The sequence below is a fragment of the Aquarana catesbeiana genome, linkage group LG02, assembly GCF_042186555.1.
Source record: "Aquarana catesbeiana isolate 2022-GZ linkage group LG02, ASM4218655v1, whole genome shotgun sequence".
NCBI lineage: Eukaryota > Metazoa > Chordata > Amphibia > Anura > Ranidae > Aquarana > Aquarana catesbeiana.
Window position 1 is genome coordinate 729359724 of NC_133325.1, and position 27690 is coordinate 729387413.

The 27690-nt window shown below is 42.9% G+C and overlaps 1 protein-coding gene across 1 annotated transcript in view; it reads right to left on the minus strand.

The window, feature by feature from the left end:
• LOC141129183 (stomatin-like) overlaps nt 1-27690 on the minus strand; it is a 62091-nt gene that overhangs the window by 3625 nt on the left and 30776 nt on the right. The window contains exon 6 of the mRNA XM_073617048.1: nt 23964-24098. Coding sequence (XP_073473149.1) covers nt 23964-24098 — 135 coding nt within the window. The remainder of the gene's footprint in view (nt 1-23963; nt 24099-27690) is intronic.

Below are 27690 nucleotides of genomic sequence, written 5' to 3' on the forward strand. Positions count from 1 at the left end.
CCATAAAAACTCTGTCCAGAGTTGTAACCCTTCCCCACTATACTAAAATATGCTTTCGTTGTCTTTGTTCCCATTGGATAGATTTCCCATCACTTCCCATCATGATGGCACAGCACAGTCAGGGCCGCCAATAAGGGGGTACAGCTGGCCCTCCTGTACCGGGCCCTGGCCCCATCAGTTCAACAGAGGGACCTGTGTTCCTGCCGAGCATCTACCATATCAGTGGAACTGATCCACCTGTGGCTCCCCTGTGCCCTCCTCCTCTTCCTTCGACCATCTGTGCTGCAGAGAGGATCAGTTCCAGTATCTGCACCCTCCATCCCCTTCCCTCTGCTGTCCAGGCCACTCTCCATGCACCCCTCCCCAAAAGGCTGCCAGCTTCTCCTCCTACTCCCGCCAGCAACTGCTGTGGGGCACAGGAGGATTGTTCAGAATGGGTCATATTTACCAGCCCCTTCCTTTCCTGAGTGAACACAGCGATGGGTGCAGATTGCTCCTGTGTTCATTCATAACTGAAGCATAGTAAATTGTATTCACTATGCTTCAGTTTACGAATGAACAGGAAGCCTCAGAGTGCTTCCTAATCATTTATGTACAGTGCAGCTGATGCTGCAGAGGGAGACTTATGTCCCAAGTCCCTTTTTTGGTCTTGAAAATAAGACATCAGGGGTCTTTTTAGACCCCTGGGATTTCAACAGAGCCCTGTTGGACTTTAACGCTTTATTACTAAAGTAACAGCTCAAATTTTCTTAAGTACAGTATACATTTTCTTCCACAATATCTGTCCAGGCCTTCGCTTTAAGCACCAGTTCTAAAATTTAGGGCACAAACTTTACGCGTGCGTCTTGTCTCATAAATATATAATTAGACAATATTTACTTAGATGTCTGAAACACATTTTACTATGACATTACAAAATGAGAACAATAGCTTTTGTCAGTGTCAAAGCACTGAGCGGTATATTTATACTGAGGATCTTGACAGTTCCTGGCATGAGTCCTAAGCAAGCATTTTCCCTATTTACACAGAGTAATTCATCTGGATTTAGAATGTAGAGAGCCAGTGTACTGTATGACTGTCCTCTGAGCAAATCCTGACCACACTAAAGTCTTAGGGGAAAGAACAAATACAGAAAACTGAAACTGCAAAAAGTATTCTCTGTGCTACTTTGAGAGAACGTGCTAGTCTATGTAGATTTTTTTACAATAAATTTTAAAATAGAATTTGGGATCCAATCCAAGTCAATTAAAGCTGAAGTTTATTCTACTTAGGTTTTGTCTTTCCCCTTCATCAACATGTTAATGATTTAAAAAAAAAAAACTCCTTTCCATTACAAAACCTTATGCAACCAGGTCCTTGGCCATGAATGGAGAGTGTTCCTGTCTGGTTTGCTGTATCCTGCTGCCTTGTACCTGCTCCCTTTTGTTGCTGATCCCAGTTTTGTTTTCCCCTTCCCATCTTTTGCCTGCACCTCTAAATTTTCCCCCTGCTTTTCGGTGTTCCCCATTTTGTATAAATTGTATGTAGTTAGTTAGGCTTCGGTTAATTTATTTACATATTCTGTCACTGGGTTTTTTGGTTCACTTATATTTTCATGTGTGCTGGTGTTTGGAAGACTTTCGTTTTACTGTAAATAAATCTCACTTAAAAACATACACAGACTGGTCCCAGTTTCATGAGTGCCACCATGTAAATCTGGGCATCTCTGCTGCCGATTTCTGACCCTGAGACCTTTAAGAACTGACCATACAGCCATCTAGTAGCCTTATTGCTGCCTGCAGGCTTCACTGGGACTATTCTCAGGGGCACCAATGGTACATCTGGGCCCCAACGCTAGCTGGCTGAAAAGTTAGGAAGAATGGCTGTCGTTTTATAGCTGCTACATGGAAGTCTTCACCTGTTGCTTACTAAGATTATGCTCTAGAAATACTGCACCATATCAGCCATCTTCCTAGAGTGCACGCTAAACAAGTTATTTTATTTCTGACTTTGCTGATTCAGGAGTTTATTCCAGTCTAGATATACAGAACTCTACTCAAAGTTATCCTGGCATAGTGATTATACAGTCCAGTGGACCGTGACTAAACCTACATTCTGTGTGTTAATTTATGCTGAAACCAGCATTTAATCCAACTCCTACCAACACATTGCGTTCATTTACCACTAAACAGTCTTGAGTCTTTTTCCTGGTGCTAATTCACAGCCAAGTTAAAAAGGTATCTACACTTATATTCCTATACTGTAAAGCCCCATACACACTATCAGATTTTCTGCTGATTTTTTTCCTTCAGAATTACCAAAACCATGTAGTGCAAGGGCCTGCCTGATTGCATACAAATTGAAACTCCTAAGGTTTGACCTCATATTATATGGTTTTGGTAAATCTGAAGGAAAAAAAAAAAAAAATCAGCAGAAAATCTGATAGTGTGTATGGGGTTTAAGTGCTTGCAGGAACTTTCACTCAACCAGGTGTGTCAGAGGGGCTGAAACAATGGACACTGTAAAGTTTAACTGATCTTCTCATATACTATCCTCCTAAGACATCCCTCTACTAAGTACCTTTTCTCCTACCACACAACCGACTAATTTCTACTTTTTAAGTATCTCAAATCGATTTATAAGGAACCCTTCAATAAAAATAAAAGGTTTAATATCCCATCTAAGGGACAGGACACAAACTGCTGTATCTTGTTAAAACCTGGATGCCAGTAGGTCAACCTCTGGCCACTCCCAACGTTGGCAAATTTCCTGGAACACTACTGAGTGTAGGGACCCTTCAATAAAAATAAAAAGGTTTAATATCCCATCTAGAAAAAGATACACCCTTGGATTTGGATATTTTCATCAGCCACTGTTCCTCTAGAACTCGGTTCAAAAGATATTCCAGAAAGCCTCCTCAGTATATACACTATTCTTGTTTAAATTCTGGCAGGACATATTTTGATCGAGACATTGAACTATTCACGCAACATCTTCAAACGTCACCCCCTATAGTACATACCCAATTACAACCCAAATCAGTCTTCTATCCCACCAAATCTAAGGGACCATATCTGGAAGCCTTTTACAGTGTAGTCTGCTCTGATTTCCCAAAAAATATGCCAGAAGTCTGACACTACCAGCAAACAAACATCGATACCATAACTTCAACACTGGGGAGATGGTGGCCTTAAGACTTTTCAACAATCCTGATTTAATCATCAAACCAGCCGACAAAGGGGGGAGGGATTGTTCAAGACAGAGAAACTTATGTTGAGGCTATGAGATTACTTTCAGATAAGCCATACAAAAAAATTTCCCTCAGATCCCGTGCCATTTTTCAGAATAGAGGCGGAGACACTCATCTATAGAGCCACTTCGGATACAGTTATTCATAAGAAAGAGGCCTCTTTTCTATGTAAAGACTTTTATAGCATACCTTATTTTTATCATTTGCCCAAGTTGCATAAAGGTTTATTGTACCCCCCCCATAGACCTATCGTGGCTTCCATGAATAGTGTCACCAGTGGCTTTTCCTTGTACATTGACTCCTTTCTGCAGCCCCTAGCTCAGAATCTTCAATCATACATACAAGACTCTATACATCTAATGGAACTTCTGTCTCCTTACACATGGCTTGACAGATATTCTTGGCTGTCCCTTGATGTAAACTCTGTACACTTCTATTCCCCATCACATAGGCAGGCTAGCCATACAACATTTTCTATTATTTGATCCCATGCTTAATACCAAACAGGCAACCTTTATGCTAGATGCCACCCTTTTCTGCCTAACCCATAATTATTTTCATTTCAAGGGTGATTTCTACCTACAAACCCATGGCACAGCATGGGTGCCAATTTTGCCCCATCATATGCCAACCTGACCATGGGTTTTTGGGAAAATCAGTTAATATGGAAAAACAACCCATTCGCCAAACATCTAGTATTCTATGGCAGATACATTGACGACATTGTCATCATCTGGGATGGCCCCCTGTCCCTGATAGATGATTTTGTCACATATTTTAATGCTAATGACCTTGGGCTCTCCTTTACATCTGTATGTAACAAGGACAGTTTGGCCTTCCTTGAAATCAAGCATAACCAGGATTTTGCCCACAATTATACAAAACCCACTGCGGGGAACTCGTATCTTCATTTTGATAGTTGTCACCACCCACAGTGGGTAAAAAATATACCCAAAGGACAGTTATGTAGATTAAGGCAGAATTGTACTAGAGACTGCAACTACATTTCCCAGAGCACACATCTCAAGCAGAAATTCCTAGAGAAAGGATACCCAGAAACTTTAGTAGATCAGGCCTACACTACTTTCCTTTCAGGCAAAAAATAAATAAATACATAAATTGATAAACCCACTGAAAATGTACCTGCCCGATTTAGGTTGATCCTTACCCTGTTGTGGTGAAAGATCAAGTACGGTTCCCTGCATGAAAGGGCCGGCAACTCCGACACCCTTCTAGCTAAGGTGATAGCCATCAGGAAAGCTAGCTTGTGGGACAACAAGTCTGATGGAATTTCCTTGATAGGTTCAAATGGTTGTTTCTGTAACACAGACAGCACCAAGTTCAAGTCCCAAGGACACATAAGTGACCTAATGGGGGGGAAGCAAGCGAGTTGCCCCCTGCATAAAGGTTCGGACCAGTGAATGGGAGGCTAAAGGCCTTTGGAAGAATACCGATAGGGCCGAAACTTGACCTCTGATTGTACTCAAAGCCAATTTGATTTCCGCAGCTGACTGTAGAAAAGAGAAAATTCTCCCAATCACGCATTTCTGAGGATGCCATTTTTTGGCTTCACACCAAAGTCTTCCAGACCTTATAATAGATCTTCCTAGTGACAGCTTTTCTAGCATTCACTAGGGTAGACACACCTGGTCCCGAGATGCCGCTGTCCTTTAACACTCTGGCTTCAATAGCCATGCCGTCAAATTTAGAGACTGTAAATTGGGATGGAATATAGGACCTTGAGACAGTAGATCGCGGTGCCGTGGAATTGTCCATGGCCTGTCTATTGTCAGTCTCACAATCTCTGGCAACCAGGGCCTTCTGTGCCAGGCTGGTGCCACCAGAATGACTAACTCCCCCTCTGAATCCTGCGCAACAAATGTGGAAGGAGAGGGATCGGAGGGAAAGCATAAACCAAGGAGTACTGGCTTCATGGAACTACCAGAGAATCTGCTCCGATTGCCAGAGGATCTCTTGTTCAGGACACAAACTGCTGTATCTTGTTGAAACCTGGATGCCAGTAGGTCGACCTCTGGCCACTCCCAACGTTGGCAAATTTCCAGGAACACCACTGGGTGTAGGGACCCTTTCTCCAGACAGATCTACTGGTGGTGGAGATAATCTGCCTTATAGTACTCTACTCCCGGGATATGGACTGCCCAGGCTAGTATGTGGTTCACCTCCTTCAGAGCTGAACGACTCCTGGTACTGCCTTGGTGGTTTATATAGGCCACTGCAGTGGCATTGTCAGACTGAACCCTGATAGGGCAGTACTGAAGCTCCACCATCCAGGACCGTAGGGCCAGTCTTACTGCCCATAATTCCAGGACATTGATGGGCAGAATCTGTTTTGTCCTTGACCATTTCCCCTGAGCCATTCTAGGGTCGCTCCCCAGCCTGAGAGACTGGCATCTGTAGTCAGTACTTTCCAAGTTACCGCAAGGAAGGATCTTCCCTTCCGCAGGTTCTGATCCTGGAACCACCAATTTAGGCTTAAGCGTGCCCGAGGAGAAAACATTGAATAATCCAGGGCTTGTCCTCTCCTGTTCCAAGCCAATAAGATGTCTTGTTGTAGAGGCCTGGAATGGAACTGGGCATAGGGCACCACCTCGAAGGAGGATACCATCCTCCCTAGAAGACTCATACAGAGCCGAATGGAGGGTTTTCTGGTGCCCCTTATCTGACACACCTGATTCTTCAGGGCATAGATCGCTGTGGGTGGCAAGGATACTCTTGCTTAGACCATATCTAGGATTAGACATAAATACTTTAGACCTTGAGCTGATTTCAAGGCTAGCTTTTCGGTATTTCTGATCCAGCCTAAGCTTTTCAAATAACGCACTTTGCATGTTATGCTCTGTTCTAGAGCCTGTAATGAGTGATCTCTGAGCAGTAGGTCATCCAGATACCCAAGCACCAGGATCCCTTGGGCCCGTACTGGTGCTAGGACCTTTGTGAACACCCGGGGAGCTGTAGCAAGCCCGAAGTGTACAGCCACAAACAGAAAATTATGTTCCTCTACTGCAAATTACAGGAACCTCTGATGAGGCGGAAAGATAGGTACAACATGTCCTTTATATCGATGGAGGCTAAAAAAAAGTCTTCCATCTGGAGCGAGGCTACAACTGAGTGGAAAGACTCCACCCGAAAGGACTGGATTAGTAGATACTGGATCTTAGGTCCAAAAATGGGTCTTGTGACCCAGTTTGGTTTTTAAATCGTAAAACAGGTTTGCGCTTTCGTATACAGAAACCTGTACAATCACTCCTTGATGCACCAAATTATGTAGTGCCTGAAATAATAAGTCTTTTTGGTGGATCCAAGGCAACGCTGGATCTTAAAAACCTCTGAGTGGGAACCCCCCGCAACTCCAGCTTTTAACCGCGGGATATAATTGAGGTGACCCACTCGTTCTGAATTATTGTTCTGCAAAGTGCAGCAGCCTTCCCCCAACCCGATGGAGTGGGGGCATCCCCTCAAAAGGAGGGTTGGTGGCTTGGTTTAGTAGAATTTTTGAACCCAGGGCTTTTTCTGGCCCTGGCCTTGCAGCTTGCCCCTGGCCCTAGCGCCCTGTTGGTGGCAGAACTGCCTTGGCACTGAGACATTTGAGGAAGCAGTCCCTAAAGTTTTAAAAGAGGGACACCTGGTGCTTTTCTTCACAGGAAGTAAAGAACTCTTCCCTCCGGAAATCTTTTGGATATATTTGTCCATATGATCACCAAATAAACGTTCCCCATGAAAGGGGAAACCTGCCAATAACTTTTCAGAAGAAAGCTCGGCTGACTAGTTCTTAACCACTTTAGGACCAGCCTCGTTTTGGAATTTAGGCGTTTACATGTTTAAAACAGTTTTTTTTTGCTAGAAAATTACTTAGAACCCCCAAACATTATATATTGTTTTTTTTTCTAACACCCTAGAGAATAAAAATGGTGGTCATTGCGATACTTTTTTTTCACACCGTATTTGCGCAGCTATCTTACAAGCGCGCTTTTTTTTGGAAAAAATTCACTTTTTTGAATAAAAAAAAAAATAAGACAGCAGGAAAGTTAGCCCATTTTTTTTTTTATATTGTGAAAGATAATGTTACACAGAGAAAATTGATACCCAAGATGTCATGCTTCAAAATTGCGCCCGCTCGTGGAATGGCGACAAACTTTTACCCTTAAAAATCTCCATAGACGACGCTTAAAAAAATTCTACAGGTTGCATGTTTTGAGTTACAAGGGAGGTCTAGGGCTAGAATTATTGCTCTACCGATAGCGGCGATACCTCACACGTGTGGTTTGAACACCGTTTTCATACTGCATACTTGCTTCTGCAAGCAAGCTCGGTGGGACAGGGCGCATTTAAAAAAAAAAAAAGTTATTTTACCTTTTATTTTTACACCGTTCTCCTAAAAAGTGTTACTTTTATTCATATAACAAGGAATGTAAGCATCCCTTTAAATAGAAAAAAAAAATGACAGGACCTTCTAAATATGAGGAGATCTGTGGTGAAAAAGACCTCAGATCTCATATTTACACAAAAAAAAAAAAAAGTCCCTTTAAGAGCTATGGGCGGAAGTGACGTTTTGACGTTGCTTCTGCCCTGCAATGATATGGAGACGGGTGGGGGCCCATCTTCCCCTCACTCGTCTCCATGTCACACAATGGACAGCATCCGATCACCTCCGTTGCTGCCTGTGGCTCCGGTAAGCGGCGGAGGGCACCGTAGCGCGGGGGGGGGGCCTTTTCTCGCCACCGATAGAAGTGATCTTGCGGCGAATCCACCACAGAGACCGCTATTATTGGAAACCGGACCTCCGGCCAAAGAAGAGGATACCTGGGTTATGGCGGCTAGCTGCTGCCATAATGATATTCCTCTTAAAATTTAGGACGTATATCGGTGTGCGGCGGTCCGGAAGTGGTTAAGAGGAACGAAATCCTGTCAGGATGTTCCCAATCAGCATACACCGCTTGTTCCAGCAGGGGGTGTAGGGGGAAAGTCTGTGGGGCCTGAAGAGGCCTCAGGGATCCCAAGAGGACCAGGGGGCTCAGTCACCTCTGCAAGAGGCAACTTAAAAGGCAGAACGAACCTTGCAGACACTGGTAAAAAACTGAAGTACTTCCTGTATGGGAGGGGTTATATAGGGGATCACTTCTTGTCTTAAGACCTTTGGTCTATCAGTGTCCATTCACCTGAAGATGAAGTATAACCCAGCAGGTAATGAAGATTAGCCTAACTCTGTGACCCATGATGTATGAAAAAGAAAAATGTATATCTAAAAATCAAAATGTTTCTTTTTTTTTTGGATAGAGTAGGTACTAGTTAAGATCCATATCATCCATTTGTTTTTTGGATAGATTTTCCTTTACTTTCTTTCCCATAGATAAAACAGGAAGTGATACAAATTCTCTCCAAAAGGGAAGTGAAGCCTGGGGCTGGAATACCAGAGGTGACTGCCACTTGAGGTCCTGTGGAGGTGGAACTCTGAGAGGCTATGAAAGCATTGGGAGGGATCTAACGAAGATATGGTTGCTACTGGACACTGCCGCTACATCTAAGAAGGTACAGGTTGTTGCTTAAAGGCCCTTTTCCTGTACGGTTTTGCTAGTGAATCTGTCGGTCAGTAATGTTTTAGCATTCCCACCCCCCTCTCCCTGGAGTTTGAGTGTGAGCAAATAAACTCCTTTTTTGTTTGCATCTTAACCACTTCAGCCCCGGAAGAATTTACCCCCTTCCTGACCAGAGCACTTTTTGCGATTCGGCACTGCGTCATTTTAACTGACAATTGCGCGGTCGTGCGACGTGGCTCCCAAACAATATTGACGTCTTTTTTTTCCCACAAATAGAGCTTTCTTTTGGTGGTATTTGATCGCCTCTGCGGTTTTTATTTTTTGCGCTATAAACAAAAATAGAGCGACAATTTTGAAAAAAACGCATTTTTTACTATAATAAATATCCCCCAAAAATATATAAAAAAACTATTTTTTTCCTCAGTTTAGGCCGATATGCAATAAGCGATTATTGATCGGTTTGTGCAAAAGTTATAGCGTTTACAAAATAGGGGATAGTTTTATGGCATTTTTATTAATAAAATTTTTTTTGTTCTAAATGGCAGCGATCAGCCATTTTTAGCGTGACTGCGAAATTATGGCAGACACATCGGACATTTTTGACACATTTTTGGGACAATTGTCATTTATACAGCAATCAGTGCTAAAAAAATGCACCGATTCCTGTGTAAATGACACTGGCAGTGAAGGGGTTAACCACTAGGTGGCAGTGTAGGGGTTAAGTGTGTCCTGGGGGTGTGTTTCTAACTGTCATGGGGATGGGCTGTGTGTGTGTGACGTCACTGATCTCTGCTCCGATGAGAGGGAGCAGAGATCGAGTGACACTGTCACTAGGCAGAACGGGGAGATGCTGTTTACATCAGCATCTCCCCGTTCTTCCTCCCCGTGAGGCGATCATGGGTATCCCCGTGGCGATTGAGTCCGCAGGACCTGCGACCCGACTCATGGAGCTTGCCGCGCCCTCTGGCAACGTACAGGTACATGGTTTTGCCTGTACGAGCCCTTCTGCCGCAGTATATCTGGGTGAGGTGGTCAGCAAGCTGTTAAAGTGACTGGTGCCCATCTGTACACTTTCTCCATTATTGTACCAGTGCTGAGCCTTTTCATGCAAGGACATTAGGGGACACCCTCAACCCCTGCCAGCACCACCCCTGTGTAACACAGATAACATGCTGTATGCAATAATATTCTGGTTTTTAATTTTCCCCAATAATCTAGTACAGCTGACCACTTCAAGACAGCAATACGTATAGGCGTTGAAGTGGTTTACTGGGGTTATGGTTGAAGCTATAAATGCAGATATTTTTTTTTTTTTTTTTTCAGCCAGTAATTCTCTCTCTCAAAAGTGAGCCGAATGGCTGATTAGCCGCTGGAAAACGATCCGACTGTTCGCACGGCTGACCATAGAGGTGAAGAGAGACCAGGTCATCTCTGATCACCTCTATGATCTAGGAGGACCGCAGCGACGTCATGACATCTTCTCCGGTCTGGGGCGGAAATAAAACAAATGTATTTATGTTTTTATATTTTGCTTTCAAAAAAGGTAGGAGACATTTGGGGTCTTATAGACCCCAGATCCCTCCATAAAGAGGACCTGGCATCCTGCATTTCTATTACAAGGGATGTTTATATTCCTTGTAATAAGAAAAAAAGTGTTTACAAAAATAAAAAGGAACAGTGCAAATATAAGAAAATGACCAGTTACACTTACCGGTAACGGTGTTTCTGGGAAGTCTTCCAGGACGGCACCCTGAGAGATGACTGGTCCTCCTGACAGGAAACACAATCAAGATAGAGGTTAAAAACCCCGCCCCTCCCCGCACTCCTCAGTTGTGCAAAAGTATTGACCCACACCAGTGCATGAAAGTGAAACAAAAACACCTCTAATGTATCACTATAGAAAAAATACCAACCGGGTGGGAAGTAAGCCTGCCGTCCTGGAAGACTTCCCAGAAACACCGTTACCGGTAAATGTAACTGGTCATTTTCTCAAGTCGTCTTCCAGGACGGCACCCTGAGAGAAGAGCAAGTAGCTCAGGCCTACCTTAGGGCGGGACAACCACTTGCAGGACCTTTCTGCCGAAGGCCAGGTCCTGGGATGACAGCAGTTCCACTCTGTAATGTTTCAGGAACGTGTTCTGGCTTGACCACGTTGCTGCCTTACAAATTTGATCTACCGATGCTCTGGCTCTTTCTGCCCAAGAGGTTGCCAGAGACCTTGTAGAGTGAGCTTTAGGATTAGTTGGAGCCGTTTGACCTGAATGCTCATAAGCTATGGCAATAGCCTGTCTAATCCATCTAGCAATGGTCGTTCTAGAGGCCTGTTCGCCTCTTCGAACTCCACAAAAACTGACCAACAGATGCTGAGTCTTCCTAAACTCTTTAACCTTTTCTAGGTGAAGCAACAGACATCTCCTGACATCTAACGTATGGAAGGCCCTTTCTTTCTCATTCTGTGGATTGAGACAGAAGGAGGGTAAAATAATCTCCTGTGACCTATGGAAGCGTGAAGCTACCTTGGGAAGGTACAAAGGGTCCTGCTTGAGAATAATTCGATCCTCTAACAGGCGGAAAAAAGGCTCCTTCATAGAAAGAGCATGCAAATCACCCACCCTTCTGGCTGTAGTAACAGCCAGAAGGAAGGCAGTTTTAAACGAAATCAGTCTAACTGAAGATTGAGCCAACGGCTCAAAAGGTGCCCTGGTCAGGGCTTCCAGGACTAAAGATAAATCCCACGGTGGAAATTCCTTCACTTGCACCGGGGAAAGTCTCTCTCTAGCCGATAAGAACCTCTTAATTAAAGGATCTAGAGCTAACTTAATATCCAGAAAACTAGACAAAGCCGCCACCTGAACCTTCAGAGTCCTGGTGGCTAAACCTCGGTCTACTCCCTCTTGTAGAAAGTCTAAAATAACTGGAATTTCTTTCTGGGGAACCTTTCTTGCTTCACACCAATGGGAAAAAGCTCTCCAGACCCTAGCATAAATGCGTCTAATTACTGGCTTTCTACTCAGTAACAGGGTGTCAATCACCTTCTCTGAACACCCCTTGTTGCGCAGGCACTCCCTTTTTAACAGCCAAGCTGTCAACCTGAAGATACCGGGGTTTGGATGATAAAAAAGGCCTTGAAGCAGAAGATCCTGACGTTCTGGAAGCTGAACCGGAGGCAACACCGCCCAGTTCCACAATGTGGGAAACCAGGACCTTTTGGGCCACCAAGGGGCAATCAAGATCAAATTGCCCCTGGCCCGACTGAGTCTTTGAAGGATTCTTGGAATCAGAGGTAAGGGAGGAAAAGCATAAGCCAGACTGAAATCCCATTCTTGAGCCAATGCGTCCACCCCCTCGGACCCCCGTTCCCTGCAGAGGGAAAAGTATCTCTTGACTCTCCTGTTTCCCCTGCAGGCAAAGATATCTATCTCTGGAGTACCTAGCTGTTGACAGACCATGGTGAAAACTTCTGGGTTCAGCTCCCATTCTCCCTGTTGTACTGTCTGACGACTGAGGAAGTCTGCCTTTATGTTGAAAACTCCCCTTATGTGTACCGCAGAAATGGACGGTATCCTTTGCTCCACCCATTCTAGAATCTCCTGTGTCAAACTCATTAGGGAGAGCGACCGTGTACCCCCCTGACTGCTCAGAAAGGCCACTGTAGCGGAATTGTCGGAGAGGATCTGAACTTCCTTCCCCTTGATCCTGCTCTCGAAGGCTATTAGAGCCTCCCGGACAGCTAACAATTCCCGGAAATTGGAAGATGCAGTTCTCTGTCGTGTGTCCCATACACCCTGAGCTTGCAGTGCCTCTAGATGGGCCCCCCATCCTCACGAGCTCGCATCGGTTGTTATTCTGACCGGCTGGAGCTGGAACCAAAGATGGCCTGCCCCTAACCTTTGGGGGTTGAGCCACCAGAGTAAGGAATTTCTTATCTTTTGAGGGATGGCCACCAGAGTATCTAGGGATTCCTTCTTTCCATCCCATGAGGATAGAAGGAAGTTTTGCAGGGGTCTTGAATGGAGCCGGGCCCAAGGTACTGCCGGAATACATGAAGTCATGAGACCTAGAATCCTCATGATCACTCTTCTGGATACTACCCTGTGGAGCTGAATTGAAGACCCTGAAGCCATTAGTGTTTCTATCTTCTCCTGTGGAAGGATGAGTTTCTGCCCAACCGAGTCCACCCACAGACCCAGGTAGAGTTTGGTCTGGGAAGGAATCAGAGAGGATTTCTCCTGACTGATCAACCACCCCAGAGACTCCAAAGTGGATATTACCCTGTCCAGGTCCCGGAGAAGGGATTCCCTGGAAAGGTTGTAAACCAACAGGTTGTCTAAATATGGTACCAGGGAAATCCCCTGAAGGTGCAGGTAGGAGAGGACCTCTGTAAGGACCTTTGTAAATACCCTTGGACTGGCCCCCAGACCGAATGGTAGGGCCTGGAACTGCCAGTGCTGTGTACCCAGATCTGTGCGGATCGCAAAGCGAAGGAATACCTGGTGCTGCGGTAAAATGGGAATATGCAGATATGCATCCTTCAGGTCTATAGTAGCCATGAAAACCTCTTTTAAACAGAAGTTTTCTGACCGTATAGACCGATTCCATGCGAAATCTTTTGTATCGCAGGAAGGTATTTAACTTCTTTAGATTCAGGATTAACCTGAATTTCCCGGACGGTTTGGGAACAACAAAGACGTGGGAGTAAAAACCCTTTCCTTGCTGATCCGCCAGAACCGGGAGAATGACTCTGACTCGCCAACTGCTCGATATTTTCCATGAGTCCTATGGCTTTTAGTTTTTCTCTGGGTAAAAAGGTTAGTAGAAATGTCTGTGGAGGCCTGGAAGCAAACTCTAGCCTGTAGCCCTCCCTTATCCACTGAAGGACCAGAGGGCTCCGGGCTATCTGCTCCCACTGAGGGTTAAATAATGCCAGCCTCCCTCCCACCTTGGTGCTGGCGTCACTTAGGATCCTTGTCTGCGACCTTAGGGCCGGAGAAAAGGAGAGCTCCTTTCTGTTTGGCTTTACCAACACCCCACTTCTTTCCTTCCTTACGGACCGTAAGGAAGGAAAGGCCCCCCAGGTCAACCGGTTGTTGACCTGGGGGCCTCGAAAAAAATTTTTGGCCCTTTTAGGTTTAACCGGAAATTTCTTTCCCTTCTCCGTAGATCTGGAGAGGGTCTGGTCCAACCCTGTACCAAACAGGAGAGACCCTTCAAAAGGAAGGCCGCATAACCTAGTCTTAGAGGTATGGTCCCCATCCCTGGTCTTAACCCATATGGCTCTTCTGGCTGAATTAACAAGAGCCGCTGTCTTAGCTGAAGTCCGTACAGACTCCACTGCAGCATCCGCAAGAAAGGCTACCGCCTTACCAATAACCTCCAGAGAATCCAAAAGATCCTTGGACTTGGAGGTACTTGTCACATGATCTGTCAGTTTGTTAAGCCACATGTTAGTATTTCTAGCAATACAAGCTGAAGCTAAAGCCGGACTTAATGTAGCCGCATTGGCCTCCCAGGCCCTGCGTAAAAGGGTTTCAGACCTACGGTCCATCTGGTCCCTAATATTACCTGCGTCTTCAAAAGACAGGTCAGACTGTTTAGATACCTGGGCCAGAGATGCATCCAGCCTGGGAAGTTTAAAAAACTTCTCCTGTTCCTCTTCCTTAAAACGGACACCTACGTTTCCAGATTTTAAACTTTTGAAGTTTATTTTCTGGCTCCTTCCATTCTCTTAAAACAATGTCCTTCAGAGACTGGTGGATAGGTAACACCCTGGACTGAGCTTTAGACAATCCCTGATACAACCTATCTTGCACAGAAGTCTGTGCCTCTAGCTCTTGAATCTCCTCCGAAGCATAAATGGCCCCTAGGAGGCCCTCCATATCATCATCAGAGAAAATATGTCGGCCAGGTCTGGAGCGTCCCTCTTCCTCCTGGCTATCCTCCGCGTCTTCCCCTTCTTCAAGGAGGCTACGGCAGGGGTCTTCCACTTCCTCCGCCTCATCATCCGAATCCTGAAAGGATAGGGGTTTCTGAGGAGTAGTGCACACCTGTTTAACCACAGAAAAGGCACTTTCCTGGGATGACGACCCTTCTCTGCTATCTTGCTTAGTATTGATGCTAGCTTGAAAGGCTTTAAGTGTGGACAGCATTTCAGATTGTACAGAGAGGAAATCTCTCATAACCTCTGAAGTTTCCTTCCCTGATAATTTATGAATGCATTTATAACAAAACGACTTGGTGTGCTCTGCTGCGAGTTTGTCATTGCAGTACCCACACCTTTTGGTTCGGGAAGGGTTTTTGGGTCTCTGTCTACTGGCAACACTCTGGGTTTCTGTGTCTGCAAAAAAACAAGAAGCCCATTTAGCTAGTAAAATATTAACAGAGATCCCATATGAGGGTAAGGATAGGGGGCCACCCCCTTCCTTATCTCCTCCAGCCTGATAGACTCACCCCTAGTGGCCTCCAAAACGGCTGTATCCTCCTCTTGCTCCATTGCAACAGCGAGTAGTGGATGCCTGCTCCCTGCCCAGCAATATTGCCTCTGCTGCCTGGAACTACCCCCCCTTTTAAGGTTGGTACCTGTAGTCCGTGGCCGCTGCTGTCTCCTCATGGCGTTCCGCACGCCGCCGCCATCTTGCCGAGGCCTCTGGAGCCCGCACGCTCTAGCATCAGGGCCGCCGTGACGTCATTTCCTCCAGAAAGATCCACCGCAAAATGGCGCAGAGAAACACGCCGCCGCCGGGAGACACAGCACACCCCTGCATCGCAGGAGAAAGGCAAATCTGCGGCAGAATATCTCCTAGGACCGTGAGGTAAGGAGAAGGGAGAGCAGGAACATGGTCCCTGGAGTTCTGGACACTCCAAGTGCCCAGGGTCCTCCAGTTCTCCTGGGGAGCTCTTCATTGCCTCCCAGAGAAGATAGGGAAATTGAACCCCCCAGGAAGGGCAAGCCCTACCAGACCCAAAGGTTTTCCAAAAGCCTGCAGTCTGGTGCCCAGGGGGAGACTTCCAGCCCACGGCCTTAGGTCTATAGAAAAAAAACAAACTGTTTCGCTGTGGGGAAACACAATAAAAAAACTGAGGGGTGCAGGGAGGGGCGGGGTTTTTAACCTCTATCTTGATTGTGTTTCCTGTCAGGAGGACCAGTCATCTCTCAGGGTGCCGTCCTGGAAGACGACTTGAGAAAAAGAAAATTTAAAGCACCCCATCCCTCCGTGCTCGTGTGCAGATGCAAACACATAAATATGTTGTGCATTCATATATAAACTGTGTTCGCACCACACATGTGAGGTATTGCCGCGAATGTCAGCAGGGGCAATAATTCTAGCCCTAGGCCTCCTCTGTAACTCTAAACAGGTGACCTGTAAAAAAAAAAGAAAAAGTTTAAGCATCATAGTTTGTTGCCATTCCATGAACGTGCGCAATTTTAAAGCGTGACATGTTAGGTATCCATTTACTCGGCGTAACCATCTTTTATATAATTTTACCAAAAAATGTGTTTAAATATTGTGTTTTTTTGCATTAAAATTCAGTGCATTTTTTCCCACAAAATTGCGTTTGAAAAAAAAAAAATACTGCGCGCAAATACTGTGTGACATAAAAAATTGCAATGCCTGCGATTTTAAATTTCTAGGCTCTCTGCTTAAAAAAATAAATAAAAAATTATATTATATAATATGCAGACATACATACATTTGGGTTCTGAGTCATTTTCTAGCAAAAAAAAAATACAGATGTTTTACTTGTAAACAAAAAGTGCCAGAAAGGGATTGTAATTTACAGCTTGGGTAATAAAAAATTTCCCAGAACCTATTAAAAAGCAGCTCTGGTTGCAGTACTCCATCTATCTACAGACCTGTCCCCCTCAGACTCATCAATCCAGCCACATTCGGTGTTGAATAACACCACTAAAGTACTCAGCATGGGTCAAAATGCATAGTGTTGTAAATGTTGCAGACTGCTTTTACGGATACATACATAAAATAAAAACTTTGAACAGATTATTGCCGCAGATGTGCAGATCAATATTGCGGAAACTATATAGTAGGTCACGTGTATTGTTTCCTTGTCAAAAGAAGTTTATTGAGTAAACAATGTTATAAAGATACATAAAGTAAGTTTACAAGGATCTATAAAGTAAGCTCATTGTTTTACAATAGGGTTTATATAGGTAAATATCATGAAATTTCAAATATTAAACATTGGGTTCACGTAAACCTAAATTAAAGATATATATCATTTCCTTAGTTACTTTTGTAGGTATTTAAATGATTTATACCTACTATACATATTGTTTACAAGTAGAGTGTATATAGGTCAAATAAATTCTGATAATGAGCTTTAATCGTAAGGTGGAGAAAAGGAAAGAGAAAGAAGAAAAAGGGTTGAAAGGTAGAGGTATGGTCCACAAGGTTGTCCCGCTCGTCAGTTTATTATTCTTTTTAGTTCTCTTTGAAGCCTTAGAATGGGTGTCTCTGTAAGTCATTTAATCTGTTACCATGGCAACAGGACAGAGTCATTGAAGTTTGACAGGAACTGTTTTATCCAAGGATGCCAAAGTTTTTCAAATTTTGGAATTTGATTTTGATCGATGGCTACCATCTTAGCATGGGACATTGTATTATTCATTCTGTGAATTGTTTCTGCTAGTACCAATGTAGGAGATTTCCATGCCTTGGCCACTGTTTGTTTTGCAGCCGTTATTAGTTGGATCATAAGTTTGAATTGAGAGACTGTTAACCATTCCGGTTTTAGATTAAGTAAAGTTAAATATGGATCTGGTTGTATTATTTTTTTAAATATTTTAGATGCAATCACGAAGACTTCCTTCCAGAAGGTTTGGATTACTGGGCACGTCCACCATATGTGTAAATATGTGCCTATTTCTGGGCATCCTCGAAAACAAAGTTGAGGTATTAGGTGAATATTTTGCCACTCTAGCGGGTACAAGGTACCAGCGAGTTAGGACTTTATAATTTGTCTCCAGTGCTAAGATGTTGGGTGAAGATGACTTAGATGTGAGCCATATGTTAGACCAGTCCGTGTCTTCTAAAGTTCGTCCCAGGTCCTCCTCCCACCTCTGAACGTAAGAGGGTCTATTAAGATTTGCTACTCCATATAATTGATTATAAAGTGATGAAATTGTACCTTTAGCAAATGGATCTTTTGTACAGATTGATTCAAAAATGGATAATTGGGATAATGGTGTATCCCCCTTTAGGAATGGTGTATAGAAATTTTTGATTTGGAGATATCTAAATATCTCAGAGTTTGGTAGATTATATTTTTCTCTAAGCGATGGGAATGAAAGGAATGATTTAGATGCTATGAAGTCATTTAGTGTCTGAATGCCTGATGCTGTCCAAGCTTTAAAAGAATTTGGGTAGATCCATGCCGGGTAAAAGGCCGGATTTCTGATAAAAGAAAGGAGATGATTGTGTGGAGATTGTAACTGATATTTGGTTTTTAGTTTATCCCAGAGAGATAAGAAGTGTTTAGTTATGGGATTATGAATTTTAAAGCGGTCTTTAGGATCAAGCCATAATAAATTTGATATTAATAGAGGGTCATTTTCTGAAGCCTCTATAAATACCCATAATGGGATTTCCTGTTTTGCATGGTATTTGGACAGACTGGCCAAATGTGCTGCTCTGTAGTAGTTAGTAAAATTAGGGTATCCCAGGCCTCCTTTATTTTTGGGAAGATGTAGTGTGTGTGTGTATATAGGTATACGTGGTTTAGAAGAGCCCCATATAAACGAAGTTGCTCTTTTTTGTACCATTCTCAAAAAATAGGAAGGAATTGGAATAGGGAGGACTCTGAATAGATAAAGCAATTTGGGTAGAATAGTCATTTTGATTGCATTAATCTTCCCTATCCAGGATAAAGGAAGTTGCGACCATTGTTTTATTAGATTTGTGATCTGTCTTAATACAGGAGGATAATTGGTTGAGAATAAGTCAGAATGAGATGCTGTTAAATGAATTCCAAGCTATGGGATTGATTTTTCTGCCCATGTGAATGGGAGTGCAGCCCTAGCCGGGATCAATTCCATGTTTGTGAGTGAAATATTAAGCACTAGGCATTTCTTAGGATTAATCATAAGGCCGGATAGGGCTGCAAATACATCAAGAGCTGGTATTAAGTTAGGATCAGAGACCTGTGGTGATGATAGAAAAAGTAATATATCGTCTGCAAATATACATAATTTGTGTGTAATACCTCCTACTTCAATGCCAGTTATAGTTTGGTTTGTTCTGATGTATTGGGCCATGGGTTCGAGTATAAGGGCAAATAATAAGGGAGATAATGGGCAACCCTGTCGGGTACCTCTTTCGATATTAAAGGCATCAGATTTGTATCCAGCATATTTTATATAGGCTTTGGGTTTATTATATAATGCTTTGATCCATGTTAAAAAGTGGGGTCCAAAACCCCATTTTTGTAATGAATATTGCATATATTGCCAGGATACTGTGTCAAATGCCCTCTTAATATCGAGAGATAGAAAACATAAAAGGGATTTTCCGTTTTTTAGCAATATGTGCCAATAACACTGCCCTGCGCACATTATCGCCTGCCTGTCTATTTGGCATGAAGCCTACTTGATCTCTATGTATTAATTTTCCTATAATGCTATTGAGGCGTTTTGCTATTATTTTTGCTAATAATTTAATATCGAGGTTTAACAGAGAGATAGGCCGATAATTCACACAGGAAGTATCATCAGAAAGGGGTTTTGGGATCATACAAATAATTGCCATTAGTGTTTCTTGCCGAAAAGAATGTCCATCTAGAAGTTTGTTAAAAGTTTCAGTGAGAATGGGAGAGAGTATTTCTGAGAATGTTTTATAGTATAAAGCCGAGTAGCCGTCTGGGCCTGGTCTTTTGTTAAGTTTTAGGTCTTTTATGGCGTTAGCAACTTCATCTATAGTTATAGGCTCATCCAAACTGCTTTTTTGATTCTGAGATAACTCAGGTAAGGTTATTTTTGAGAAGAAGGATTCAGCCTCTGTAGGATTAAATTCATTGTTTGTCTTGTATAAAGTTGTGAGATGTGAGTGAAATTTATGGACTATTTTAACTGGATTACAAGTGTAAACATTTTTTGATAATTTCAAACGTATTGGTTTGAAAGATTTGTTAGTTGAATTTAATGCCTGAGCCAAATATGTAGCTGGTTTGTTTGTATTCATGTAGAAATTGTGTTTGGAGCGTTTGAGGGATTTATCAACTGACTGTGATCAGTGAGAAATAGATCGTATTCCAATCTAGATTTTTCCAGATGAGATTTTGTACTCTGAGATGGATTATCTTGAAATGATATGTAGGCTGCATTAAAATTGAGTTCTAGTTTTTTTGCTAGATTTTTGCGTTCCCGTTTAAATAGTGCCATTTGTCTTTGTATTGTACCACGCAAGACAGGCTTATGAGCTTCCCACAGTGTTATTGGGGAGATGTCTGTTGTATTATTAATTGATATGTATTCCTTTAAAGCTTGTTCAATGGCCATCTGATGTAGTGGGTGTTTGAGCATTATGTCCGGTAAGTACCACGTTGGGTCATGCGCTTTTGGTATGGCTGAGGCTATAGTAGTGTATACTGCATTATGGTCAGACCACGGAATCAGAATTATATCTGATGCAATAATTTCTGGTATCATTCCTATTGTTAGAAAAATATGATCTATTCTGGTGAAGGTTTGATGAGGGTGCGAGAAATAAGTGAATTTCTTTTTCATTGGGTTACTTTCTCTCCACGAATCTACCAGATTGTATTTGGAAAGAAGTTGAGAAAAAGGTAATCTAGAGGTTATTTTGGATGGTGTAAAAGGTGATTTATCTAGAAATGGGAGGAGGACCTGGTTCGAATCCCCACACATTATCACTGTTCCTATTTTGTGTGTATTAATCACTTGTAATATATGTGAGAGGAATGGTGTAGGTTGTTAGGAGCGTAGTAGGAAATCACCGTGATTGCTGTATCCATTATATAACCCATGAGTATCAGGTATCTACCTTCTGGGTCTTTAATTTCTGATGATAAGGTGAATGGTGTGGATCGGTGAAATGCAATTAGAGTTCCCCTTTGCTTGGTACAGGCAGAAGCCGTGTAAATTTGTTGATAAAAAGGAGAAATATATTTTGGAGTAGAATCTTTGGTGGTGTGTGTCTTGGAGGCATACTATGTGAGCCTTCTTGTTATGGAAAGTACGGAAGGCTTTGGTCCTTTTTTGAGGGACATTTATTCCCTGAACATTCAGGGAAAGTATATTCAGTGGTGCCATGGCAACAGATCAAATAGTTTTGACTTACTTTTTGTTATGCAGAGCTGACTGCGCAGATCAACCTGTGTGGACTGAAGAGATGAATAGATAGAAAAGAAACGAGTGAATTCTGGAGTAAAGAGTAAACAAAAAACATATGAGATTAGATGATACATTGTATAAATTATTTTTTGCAAGTAATCACAATTTACCCGTGAAAGAGAATAAATATCTCTCTCAGGGGAATAAGTGCCTTCGTCACACTCCCACATAACATGGTTGGGAGAATGAGGAGGGCTAATGGGGGTACACGGATCTTCCGCTTACAGGAGAGAAGTGCTATGTCAAAAGACATCAAAATGATGTTTCATTAATTGGAGTGCAGAATATAGTTTTTGTTGAAATTATTTATTCCAGGGTGGTTGTATATGGTTAGTCTTGCCCTATGCTAAATAATTCAGTTAGAAAGGTACTGTTAATAACTTTGGTATTGATGAAGATAGTTTGAATTATTTTGGGATTTTAACCCTTTTAGAGTAAACAATTACATATTTTATTCATATGTAACTGTTTAGATATGTTAACTCATAAAAATTGTGGTTGTATTGCTTCAGATTAGAATAAACAAAAACATAATTCTATGAACTAGTTAGGTAATAATATATTTGTTTTAAGAAAAGAAAGAAAAAGCTTCCATTACTTCTGGATTATTGAACATATTTGTCCTAAAAAGTAATACATCTATTGTTATTACCTGATAATATATAACTGAACAAGAATTTCCTTATTTCGCTTATATATTCTAAGGCTATATGAATCAGAAGTAATAAGAAATATAACTGGAATGTAACATGATCCCACACAGTGTGTGACTATCAGAATGCAGTTACATTCAGTTATAAATACAGGTTTTTTTTTATAGAGAACCATCTCTTAGTATAATAAATGAAGAGATATCAGGAATTAGGATGTCAGTCCATTGAATCTTCTTGGTCCATGGATGATGTGGCATAACGGCCTCTTTTGTGAGAATGATGATTCCCATTTTGTTCTGAAATTTTCTGAGTGCTGCCTGAAGGTGAAGATGATGCCATTCTTCTGCGTGTGGGAGAGTTGCTGCTTGTGGGTTCTGTCAGATTTAATTTTAAAAGGGTTTGTTGTAGTTCATCTGCTGATCTGCTTCTGTAAATTGTACCTTGGTAGTTAAATCTGACTGAAAAGGGGAAGCCCCATTGATACATAATGTTGTGGCGTTGCAATTCCATTAGTTGGGGTTTCATGGATCGTCTTTTAGTAATAGTAAGTTGGGATAGGTCAGCAAAAATTTGATAATTGTGTCCTTGAAAATTAAGTTCCTTTTTTTCTCTTGCAGCAATTAGTATTTGTTCTTTCGTTCTGTAATAATGAAATTTTGTGATTATATCACGTGGGGGTCCATCTTTCTTTTTGGCTGTGAGGGCTCTGTGTACTCTGTCCAGTTCTAAACGTTCAATAGGGATATCTGGCTTTAGTTCTTGTAATAGAGCAGTAATAGTAGATTGCAGGTCTGTCACAGTTTCAGGTATTCCCCTTATGCACAAGTTTGAACGTCTGGCTCTATTTTTGTAATCTTTGAGCTTAGTTTGAAGTATTAAATTCTCTTCTTTTAATTGTTCCAATTCTGTTATATTTTCTTGGGTTGTAATTTCAATTTCATCCATTTTTATTTCTAGGGCTGCGGTGCGGTTTCCCAGCTCTCTTATTTCTTTGGTTAGGCTTTTTGTTATTTGGTCTGAGGTTTGTTTTAAAGCCTTATGAAGCATCTTTTCAAATTGTAATAATATTACTGGGGATGCCGAGGAGGCTTGTGGAGAAGTTTGTGAGAGGATTTGTTCTGTATCTGACTCAAATGGAGAGTCTTGCTGTGACATTTTCTGTCTGTGAGAGCGCCCTGATGCTGTATCTTGTGAGGTGACTGGAGCTGCTTTAGTAGCAGTGAGTGCCTGTGAGCTCTTTGTGAGGTGATTTTTATTTCTGCCACGGTTTCCTCCCAGTACCATATTTCCTGCCCAAACTTTCACAGTTTGTTCCCTGGGGCAAAAAGGTTCAAATGGATACCTTTTGAGCCTGCAGGCTCCGCTTTGTCCTTCTCTTCTCTCCTCAGCGGTGCGGAGCTCTAACAATGCATGTCTGCTCCGCTAGGCTCCGCCCATCTCCCTCACGTGTATTGTTTCAAACTTAATCTTCAGTTTGTCTCATTCTGTATTTTAAAAGGCCATGCAGTATTGCCAAGTTAATTGCAGCTTTTCGTGACTCATTTATTTTAGTTTGTATACACTCTGAGGTTTATTGGCCTACACATTTTGAAACTACTCATACCTGAGAAATTGCTGTGGAAGCTCCAAAAATCATTGGCCAGCACCTGCAGACCGACTTGTGCTGTACCGAATCACAGCACAGATCGGGTGGCGGGTGCAACGGCCAGCTACCCGTAAATCGAAATCAGGTACATGTAGCGGATTTAGTTCAGAGCGATTGCCCCGCCACAGTAGAAAGGCAGTGGATGGACGGCAACTGGTTAATGTGGCATTTTTACAAGGTGGGATGAGCACACTAAATTAGCAGACCTTACTATCTAGGTGCATGGTCCACGTTAAGAGAATGCTGACTAATTTAATTGTATGGGTGTGATTTTCAGCTTGAGCTATGGGGCTCTGTAAACAACAAACTTTCTTCAGCAAAGCAAATAAGTATAGCCTGGAAAGCGTGTTAAAAAAAGGCTATATATACACACACAGTACATACATACACACAGGCAATATTTATTATTGCATGGACCCCATAAATAATAATTCTCTTACTCTTGTGTGGCAACTATCTGGCAGAGGTCCCAAAAATTCCTGTCTATTAAAATTTTTATTAGGTAAATAAAGGGTACCTTTGCTCTTGCTTCTCTGGCAGCTTCTGCTTCCGTAGCCATAGCTCTCTGCAGCGATGACGGTAATTTCACGTCCCTTATCTCTACACGTTCTACCTTAATCCCCCATTCCTTTGTAGCTTCATATAAAACTCTCTGAAAAAAGAAAAATTTTAAACAAATAAATATACATTTTTTTATATCATAATCTATATTCTAAAAATAGAAAGTTTTTAAACTGATGTTTTATGTCTTTTCTTACATTTACATGAAATATTTTACAAATAAGTATTTCATATAGTGTGTACCTGCGACACAGATTTTGCAGAGAATTATAGCTATTCCAAAGCAAATGCACATCCGCATTCAAAAGTTTTCCTCCACCGTGTGATGGAGGCAGCACCGATTCATGTAATCCCCTAGGGGTGGCCTGATATAAACAGATGCGCATTTGCTTATTATCTGCCCACATCCACAACACCAGAACTGGATTCAAAACCATTTCTGTACAGTCCGATGTACCTGAATGAACCCAGATGTGGTTAGATATAAAGGCATAGCTCCCAACTGTCCCCGATTTCGAGGGACTGTCCCTGATTTGGAGCAATGTCCCTCTGTCTCTCATTCCTCCTCATTTGTCCCTCATTTCGGTCTGATCTATGTGTCCTATGCCTACGTACAATTGTTAGTAGGTGTCCCTCATTCCTATCTCAAAATGTTGGGAGGTATGTATAAGGGGATTCATGTCCATTTACATCCAGCCGCCAATAGGGATACATTGCACTCCGTTTTTGTTTGTTCCATGTAATCACGGGTCAAAAAAAAAAAAAAAACAGAGGAACGCCCATGTAAAAAAGGGCCTAAAGCAGGGATCCTCAAACTACGGCCCTCCAGCTGTTGCAGAACTACACATCCCATGAGGCATTGTAAAACTCTGACATTCACAGACATGACTAGGCATGATGGGAATTGTAGTTCCTGAACACCTGGAGGGCCGCAGTTTGAAGACCCCTGGCCTAAAGGGATTATAACCCTTTATGACCATATAGTGCTGTACAGAGGACTATATGGTTTTAATCCAGAAGAGAACCAGCGGCCAGGAGTGGGCAGGAAATAATGCTGAAAGCAAGTAAAACAAAACCAAAAGAAATTCCTGGCTCAACTTACTGACCAGCCTGCTAACCAACCAAATTGTCCTGTCCAAAAGTATGCATTAAAAACAAGTGTCTAGTTTGCACACAATCGAAAATACATGCGTTAGCTACAGAGCCCCGTCAAGGCACCCCGGTATTATCTGCAGTCCTAACTCAAAATTTTAAAAGCCTCCACAGTGGAAGCACATGCATTATAATGGATAGGCAGAGGGCAGGTGAACCTGGAGGTAGCCCACACCTCCCTAGAGGCACAGGGGCTCACTGAACACCCAGCATAGCATAGCACCATGGCAGCAAAGGTATCTAGTACGTCCCTTCACCATTACTTCAACAGTACAAACCAATGGCCACTGCCCTTACCCAGTGTCGGCTGGCGGAGTTTTAGGATGGGGTGGGGGCCCGCGCTTCATTTTTGACCCCTCCCATTCATAAGCCCCACCCCTTAAAGAATCCACCACTTGGTCCCCTGTATTCCACTTGCTTCCAATCATAGTGTCAGGAGTATACAGCCCCACAGGACAGAGTATATGAATGATGATTGATGATCAACATCCTTATAGTAAAATACACCCAACATCATCCCTTTGTATAATACACATGGCGTCATCACTATCCTGATCCAGTGACCACTGCCAGGACATCTGCCCTGGCCTGGGCCCAGTCTGCATTCACTGAGTGGGGAGATCTCATCGAGCAGAGAAGTGCAAGGAACTGACTCACGGAACTGTGTGCGGAGCGAAGGGGTGGCTCGCGACTGTCAGCTTACTCAGCTAGGACTCGGAGTAGAGGAGAGGGAGACTGAGCCTGAGGCCCGCGGCGCCATTAGCTTTACCTACCGTTACCACGCCGCTCAGCACAGGCTGGCTTCCACCACGTGTTGGTCGCACAGTTAAGTCTCAGGAGTCCACTCCATAGCACAGCGAGCCAGTCAATAAAATGGAAGTGACGTTGCTGTGCTGCAAAGAGCACGCCCAGTCGTCCTCCAGTCCCCTCCATAAAAAAAAAAAAAAAAAAAAAAAGGGGGGGGGGGGACAGGAGCCAGAGACGCAGACACATGGCTTGCGCCCTGAACACTCCCTAAACCACGGGCAAATCAGCTCCCCAGTTGCAATCAGCTGATTGCAAGCTGGGAAAGCTTCCCATAGACCATAGACTGCCGTGTGTCAGGTGCCTGGACACTTTTTTGTGAAAAGCTTGGGGGGGGGGGGCGGCGCCCGTGGACCCCTATTGACAGACCACCACTGCCCTCACCTATAACTGGCCTCTGCAGCAAGGACTAGGGATGAGCCGAACAGCCCCCGGTTCGGTTCGCATTAGAACCTGCGAACGGCCCGAAAATTTGCACAAACGTTAGAACCCCATTGACATCTATGGGACTCAAAGGTTCGAAATCAAAAGTGCTCATTTTAAAAGGCTAATTTGCATGGTATTGTCCTAAAGGGTTTGGGGATCTGGGTCCTGCCCCAGGGGACATGTATCAATGCAAAAAAAAATCTTTTAAAAACGGCCGTTTTTTCGGGAGCAGTGATTTTAATGATGCTTAAAGAAAAAAAAAAAAAAAAAAGTGAAATATTCTTTTAAATATCGTACCTGGGTGTGTCTATAGTATGCCTGTATAGTGGCGCGTGTTTCCCGTGCTTAGAACAGTCCCTGCACAAAATGTAATTTTTAAAAGGAAAAAAAGTAATTTAAAACTGCTTGCGGCTTTAATGTAATGTCGGGTCCTGGCAATATGGATGAAAATCAGTGAGGCAAACAGCATGGGTACCCCCCAGTCAATTACCAGGCCTTTTGGGTCTTGTATGGATATTAAGGGGAACCCCGCACCTAAATTAAAAAAAGGAAAGGCGTGGGGCCACCAGGCCCTATATACTCTGAACAGCAGTATACAGGCGGTGCAAACAAGACAGGGACTGTAGGTTTGTTGTTAAGTAGAATCTGTTTGTAATTTTGAACTGGTACATTTTTACCGTGTTTAGCTCCAGCCAAAAAATCTATTTTAAGCTTTTTGGAAAACATAGGGAAGGGTTATCACCCCTGTGACATTTGTTTTGCTGTCTGTGCTCCTCTTCAGAAGATTTCACCTCATTTTTTGTCCCAATAACAAATGTTTTTTGAAAATTTGGGGTTTTTTGTATAACAAGGATTGGTGATAAAGCATCAGTGGAAAGGAGAAACGTTTTTCCCATATTAACTCTTACAGGAGAGAATTTCCCTTCCTAGGGGTAGATTTCATCTCACTTCCTGTTGTCTCCTTCCGTTTGCACGTAGGAGTCGTTTGTAAGTTGGATGTTTGAAAGTAGGGGCCTACCCTATATACTCAGCAGAAATTTGGGCCTTAGGTGTTGTGGCCACAACACTGTAAACCCTCACAGGGCCCTGCTGTGAAATATTAGATCAAGAATTGTAATTACATGCCCCTGTTGAACAGGGGCTGAAAAATTGGGCCTTGGGCACTGGTGCCACAACACTGCAACCCTTCACAGATACTCTAGTTGGAACTCAGAAACGAGCCCTGCTGCAAAGTATTGCATCAAAAATTGTAATTACACGCCCCTGTTAAACAGGGGCTGAAAAATTGGGCCTTAGGCACT